Source organism: Mus pahari, chromosome 1 (assembly GCF_900095145.1).
Source record: "Mus pahari chromosome 1, PAHARI_EIJ_v1.1, whole genome shotgun sequence".
Classification (NCBI taxonomy): domain Eukaryota; kingdom Metazoa; phylum Chordata; class Mammalia; order Rodentia; family Muridae; genus Mus; species Mus pahari.
In genome coordinates, this window is record NC_034590.1 from 79104425 (window position 1) to 79111972 (window position 7548).

The window sequence follows — 7548 nt, forward strand, 5'->3', positions numbered from 1 at the left end:
AGGGTGTCTATATAGCTTTGGCTGTCCTGGAACTCACTGTGTAGACCAGTCTGGCCTTAAAGTCACCTGCTTCTGCCTCCCAAGTGCTGGGGTTAAATACATGTACCTCCATGCCAGGCCACAGTTTGGCTTTTAAAATTAATTTAGTGTGTGGGTGTGTGGGTGTGTGGGTATGTGGGTGTGTGTGCACATATGCATGCACATGCATGCATATATGTGTGAGACATACATGCCACATTGGTGAGGGGGCTCAAAGAACAACCTGTAGCATGTAGGATATTAAAATCAGGTCATGGATTTTGGTGGCAATGCATTTACCAGCCCAGCTGTCCTGCTAGCCCTCTACCTTATTTCTTGAGTCAGGATTCCTCAGTGAACCTGGAACTCACCCTGCTTAACCTGCTGGGGCAGAGCTGTTACCCTGAAAGGACAAAGAACCCTTCCACACCAGCTCATGATGAGTTTCCTGTCCAGTCTCGGTCCTTCCCCAGAGACAGCAGGCCAGCATTGGCCATGTAGGAAGCACTCAGAGGACTTGCTAAAGTCACCTCTTCTTTACATGAAATGGACGTGCATGAAGGCATTTTGGTTTATTGATGTAATCAATAAGATGAGAATATAGCAGCAAGCCAATGCAAGCAATTATAAAATCTCCTACTTTTCTATGTTTAAACTAAGTTGTCTTAAATAGCCTATAGCAACTAGAATCACAAGGACATGAGAGGGACTGCATCGCTTCTGCCACAATGCCTGTGGCCATTTTATTAGTAATCCTCTAACAAAGCCTGCCAGTGCAGAGTGCACATAATTATTTAGAACCTCCATCACTGCATTTGGCCTCTTGTTTTCTCTTATAAACAACTGTGCCTAAATATAAGGATTTGAGTAGAACTGAGCGAGCACGACCCCAGCCTTGCACTGAGAGCACTTATCCCTTAAACAATCCTGGAACAATGCCTTGAGCTGGTGAGGGCAGCAGCCTGCCCCAAGCATACCCACGGCTGTCCTCTAGTGCCCTGCTCAGGCTGTGTCGCTTGGAGGTAACTAGCTTCAATTTTAAACTGGTGTGAACAGGTAGGGCTCGTGAGAGCCAGTGGCTAAAAGCTTGGCGCTGTGCTGGTCTCTCCTGTCCCCTCCCTTCGGTGCTGGAAGGGTGGTCTGTTCTTGAACTGCTCAGCACCGGACAGAACCTTAGAGCCTTTTCTTGCCTCGAAACAAGGTAGTGGATTTCAGAGTGGTTTTAGCCACTGTTGCATGGCCTACAGTCTCGGAGCTTTTCTCTGGTTCTGCTTTGATTTCAGTAGACAGGAGTTTGCTGGATGAGTTTGAAGAGGTCATGCCAACACTATCTGCAACAGGCTTCTTGGGTGCATCGGTGGGCTGCGAAGTAAAGAAAAAGCCTAAATTAATTTCAGGTGTGAAAAGGTATACGTATCGTAACTGAGGGAGCAGGAGACAACAGCTTTCCACAAGACTGTGATGCAGGGGCATGGCCCGGAGCTTGGGTAATACAGATCAAAGGCTCTTTTACTACTTTCCTGAGAACCAAGGTGTTTAGAGCTTGTTATGATGAAACCATTAATTATTTAAAGTTCTGCTGTGGGAAACTCACTAAAGGCTCTTGAAGGTCTACACAGGGATGCCCACTTGGACACAAACACACCATCACATTCCATATCTTCAGACTTACAGACACTGCAGTGTCATTATTTTTCCCAACATGAGTGCAAAGTGGCTGCACTCTGCCGGCCCTCACACTCTCAAGCCCTCCTCTGCACTCACTCCAGGGACAAGCTTCTCTTGCCAGTCAGGTGGGCAGCTTTGTGGACTTCTTTGTCTCAACTCCTCACTGGTAAAAGGGGTAAACCAATATTTGAATGTTCACTTCATGGGAATGATTAGCACTCGCTGAGAGAGCTGCACAGGTTTTTCAGCAGGAAAACATCAGGCTGAGGTGACCCTGCTCTCTCAGGTCATCCCACTCTGTGGGACAGGAAGAAGCAGGCTAGAGTCCTGCAGCCACCAGGAGACAAGGTTCACTTTGACCTTAGGCTCATTTAAAGAGTGATCATTTTAATTAAGTGAGGCTGAGCAGAGAGTTCCTAAGAGCAGGGACTGTCCCGGGAGACCTGCAAAGCAGGTCAGAGCAAGCTTTAACCTACACAGAACGACACGGGAAAGGGCATGCGTGCAACATTTTAGAGAGCACTGTTTTCAAAGAGTGGGAAAGATCACACAACGCACTAGACAAATTGCTCAGGTGTTGTCTTGATCTTCCTGCCTTTTGGGATATGAAAATCTGTGCTTATGCATTTGTCTAACGAACAGAAGTTCCTAGGGCTGCAGCTAAACTAAGGCATCTTCACCCAGGCACCGTATTTCAAAAGGAGAAGGTGCACTGTAGACACTCCTGAAGTAGTGCTTCCTCAGAACATCCCTCAGGCCTGACACTACAGGACTGATTCTTGGTCAGGCAACACGCTAAGATGTCCTATGCCTTGAAAAAAATTATATAAAGTTTGAAATGTAAAAGGTTGTTTACTCTTCTCAAGGAAATATGCAAATTGCCTCCACTGACTTCTTTCAAGAAACAGAAAATTGAAAAAACAAAACCCCCTACCATTTAATAAGGTAGCTCCTATCACCACTTTGGAAACCCAGGTTCATTAACAGGACACAAGCATAACACCCTGAGGTGCTGGGGCCACTTGCTTTCCTGAGACATGGGGGCTGTCTGGAATTTTCATAAAATTTAACTAACTTTACACATAAATACTACCTAAAGGTGAAGCTGAATGTAACCCTGTCCTACTGGACACGCCAGCTTGGATACTGAGTAGGTGAGGAATTGCTTTACAGTGTACCCACTCCAACCAGCCCCGAAATGGGAGCAGAGGCCCAGTCATTGGCTTTACATAGTCATGTCTGGGTGGGTGTTTCTATTCTTCAGTGTTCTATGGTTTTTAAAATTACATTGATTGATTGATTGACTGATTGATTGATTGATTGTAGAGGTTGTGTGTGCACGTGCCATGGTGTATGTGTGAAAGTCAGAGACAACTTGTAGAAATCAGTTCTCTCCATCTACCACATGAGTTCCAGAGGTCAAACTCAGGTCATCATGTTTGGTGGGAAGAACTTTTACCCTTTGAGCCATCTTACCTGGCCCCGCTGACCAATTTCTAACATACTTGACTCAGAGGCTCCAGTCAGCAGGAAGAAGCACATGTAGTGTAAGTCTCTACATTCTTAGATAGCAATACCAAGTTCCCCTCTATTGCTCTAGAAGATTCTTCTCAGATACAGTATCTCAATTTAGTTCTTGGAATTTTGTGAAAAAATATGGTAGGGGAAATGAAACTACCAAGATGTCTAGTTGCTATTGACATAGAAACATATTTTTGTTTTCTTATGTAACAAAATGAGGAAAATTACATCCATCAGCCACATGTATTTATTTATAATTTTAGTGATCTTAAAAATATACATGGAACATACTCATGGTTTAATAAGAATCTCTTTCTTGCCTCCTAGTTGATTCAGACCCAGCATCATAAAACACAACCAATGCTGTGGATGCACAGTGTACATCCCCTCCGGGGCAGGGCGGGGTGTTTCATGCACCCATTTGTCACTTACAGGGGAAGCAGGTCAAAACCTCTGATGGCTCAGCCTAACCCTTCCTCAGCTTTCTTTCACCCTTTCCCATACATGGTAGTGCACTGCAAACGTGCCTCCTCACCTGACATCTTTTTAATAAACTGATGGTTATCTTGCAGACCACTCTGCCTAAATTCTTGCCTATCCTCTCTTCAGGTTGGGCAGGGAATCTCTGGTGTTTTGATACACCACAGTCATTCGGTCAGTCCCTTCGCAACAGACATTCCAGATGTTGCACTGTCTCACTGGGACTCACAGTACCGCAAAGTGCAACTCTGAGGCAGCCATACCCACCCACACTTTCCCCTAAGCACTAAGGGTCTGCTTTCTTTGTCAGTTTGTGCTCATGTGTATTAAGGTTGGTAGAGGCAAAGATAAAGATTTGTTCTTATTTATGTGTATGTGTGTGTAAGTGTACACTGCATGTGTGAGGGTCTCAGAACTGGAAGGGGGCATTAGATTTCCTGCAACTGAAGTTACAGTATTCTGTGAGCCACACGGGCACTGGTAACTCAAGCATGGTCTCTTAAGTGACAAGTTGTCCCTCCAGCCCCAACAGCCACATTTTAAATAAGTCTCAGAATCTGCCAGTAAGCAGGTGCACTGAAATCATGGTATCTGCCCCTTACTACCTGATAGCCTCAGTGCAATTACATCGCCTTTGTGTGAACCTTTACTGCTTAGGAGCCTCTGTGTCTATGGAAGGGATTTTCTGTGTTCTTGCCACTTCTCTTTATCATTGCAGTTGTATCAGGGTTAGCGGGCAATTGTTTAGGAAGCAGGGTTCCTTGCTGGAACCATCTCTGATGCTAGCACATCACGCGTGCAGAACCACCACGCTGGTGCCTGCCCCCTGGGGCGTACTCTCTTCACAGGAAAATAAGCTTCTTTTCTCCTGGGAGTATAAATGGCTGAGGCAAACTCCAGCTCCCGGAGTTTTTCTAGAATTGTGCCAATCTTAATTTTTCAGGGATTTCTTTGGTTAAGGTATAGGTCATCTAAGTCTGGAATTTTCCTTTCTTCTCTCACAGCTGCCTGGGTTCCCTTGGGGATCTTTGTTGTCACTGACACAATTTTACAGTGTTATAAGTAATAGGACAGAGAAATGAAAAGTGAAATTGCCAGGGCTATGAGATCTTACAGGTCACAGAAGACAAACAGAAGAGGGGAGCGGGAGAAAGAGAGCAGCTTTCCCTTCATCAGCTCTGGGGGAAGCTCCTGGATGGCCATCTACTCACCAGCCCACGAGGGGACTGAAAAATCACGCTGACTGTGTATTGTAAGCAGTGGACAACAACGCAATGGCCAGGAAAACCTGAGAATCTGCAGAATCAGGAGGAAAGCCCTTTATCCTTATGTAAGCCACGGTGAAGCCATACCAGCCCACACAGATAGAGTCGCTCTACCAGCTGGCTGCTAATGTGACTGCAGGAGGGGTGTCTTTAACGATTCTTCAGCTTCAAACGATACAGAGAAGACTATATAGGAAGGGAAAGTTCTTAGGGCTCAGGAGATTGCTGCATGAGCTCGAGAACCAATGTTCTGTTGTAGAAAATATTTAATCTCAATCTGGGTTTCTACCCCGCCTTTGACCATTCAGTTCCCACATAAAAGACACAAATTTTCGATTTATAATAAGTCTTGATCAGCACTAGAGCTGGGCAGATGTCTACCCTCTAAGCTATTAGTTTTTACCTATTAATAGCCCCAAGTTATAACTTGCCATAGTCCGCATGGGCCACTCTTAACTCCAAGTTAGGATAAACATTGAGTTAGGTACGAAACTTTAAATATATGAAGATAGGACAGATAATAGAAAATTTTCCTTAATTGCCAAGTGCTATGGATTGGACATTATAAATGTATATCATAACTTATAGTTTTCAGAATTGTTCCATAATTGTTATAAGTATTCAATTTATACTAGAAAGAAAAGGAGCCTTTTATTGTACTAAAAAATGGAATTGTAGAAAGAATATCTTGTGTATTGTATGGACATACCATTTGTCAATTAAAACCCATGGCCTATGGCTTAGGCAGAAAGTGAGGTGAGACATCAAGGAAAGAGAAAGGACTCTGGGATAGAGCCAGGAATAGAGATTCTCCGGGAAGATGTGAGGAGACAGGTGCATGGTACCTGAGCATAGGTAACCAGCCTTGTGGCAGAATGTAGGTTAAAATAGTTAGGTTATTTTAGTTATGATCTAGTCAGAGATGAGCCTCGCTATATTGCCAAGGTATTTGTTAATATATTTTGAGTCTGAGTCTTATTTCTGGGAGCAGCAGTCTGGGAGGCAGAACCAGGCATAGCTTCTACAATGTTCAGGTCTCTAGGAGCCATGTGACAGCTGAATAGCCATCTATAATCACAGAACTTTGGAGGCAGAGTCTGGGGGTCCCTGGAGCAAGCTGGTTAGCTAAATTTGCCAGGATTGGCAAGCTTTGGGCTCAACAAGGGAGGTGAGCATGATCAAGGAAGGTACTTAGTATTAACTTCAGGTCCCCAGTGCACCTGCACACACACATATATGGGAGCACACACACTCATAACACATCACATCACATTAAATATACATTCAAGAACAAAAGAAAAACAAAACTACAGTGTGGCATGAAGAAGTGGGAGATCCAGCGCTGTGGAGCTGCATCCCATTTCTGTATGCCATTGGTCAGGGCAATCATGCCAGGGCCACTCCCGGAAGCATTGTGACTGGTCATCTGATACAGATTCTTAGCATTTGAGACAGCGGGAGTGCAGGTGGTCTGACTGCATACAGAAATGGGAAGGATGATCCCACAGGTTCCCTTCAGCTTTGCCTTTTTCTAATTCAGCACCCTTGGCCTGATTTCCACCGTTCATATTATTAATCATGAAAGGGGTCCATGTGTGCAAGGAAGATATGTAACAAGAGACTGGGATGAATACACACATTTCAGTGCTCACTGGTGTAACTTCAACCTGATGAACGTATCTGGTGATAATGGATGCAAAGCCTGTGAGCTCTCAGCACATTCTGCAAGTTAATACCAAAGTGTGATTACTAGAAACTGTTACCATTCCTCTGAATTTTGAGTAAAATACATGCTATTTAAGTAAAGTGGTTTATCACCATAGCAACCTCTTCTAGAGTCACACATTCAAATTATAGGCCTGCACAAGGTCCAAATGACAAAATTCTGATACAAGTTTTCTGCTATAGTTTTGCTTACAATGGCCACCCATCTTATCTCTTGTTCCTGTGGTTTTCAGAAGTCAGATGAAAGGGGAGGGAAAGCAGCAATGAGAGAGATCAATGTGAAAATATACAGACTTTACCAGGTGACCCACACAAAGATCCAGGTCTTACATAGAGTTAATGAAAGTAAAATTTAACTTGCAAATTAGAGAAATGTAAATAGCTTCCTTTTCTTTGCAGTAAGAGTATAATTTATATACAGTAGGATACACGAATCACAAGTATGCTCTGAGGAGTTCTGACAAACACATAGACCCAGGTAACCAATGCCACAGTCAAGACACAGCAACTCAGGGTGAGAGGCCTTGCTCCACAGGAGAACACTGAGGGCACCCAAGGCTCTGGCCTCAGTCTCCTCGCTAAAAATCAATCCTTGCAAAGGCCCTTCATGGTCCCACTCCATCCTCTTATTTTATTCTGGGGCCATAGTGTTCTCATATTTTTAAACATAATTAGTTTTGACTCTTAAAACATCACACAAATGAGAGAATAGCCCAATGTGTGAATCTTTGTGTCTGATATCTTTTGCTTAAAATGTTAATTGAAATTTAACTTGAGAGTGCACTGCCGGGGAGAGCTAAAACCATCCAGTGAAAAAAAGATAGCATTTTCAACAAATGGTGTTGGCACAACTGGCGGCTATCATGTAGAA

The 7548-nt window shown here is 43.9% G+C and overlaps 1 protein-coding gene across 2 annotated transcripts in view; it reads right to left on the minus strand.

The window, feature by feature from the left end:
- Positions 1-728: 728 nt before the first annotated feature.
- Positions 729-7548, minus strand: part of Stk33 (serine/threonine kinase 33) — a 163313-nt gene continuing 156493 nt past the window's right edge. For both annotated transcript variants that reach the window (XM_021209083.1, XM_029542596.1), the window contains one exon: positions 729-1380. In XM_021209083.1, coding sequence (XP_021064742.1) covers positions 1192-1380 — 189 coding nt within the window. In that variant the 3' untranslated portion in view covers positions 729-1191. The remainder of the gene's footprint in view (positions 1381-7548) is intronic.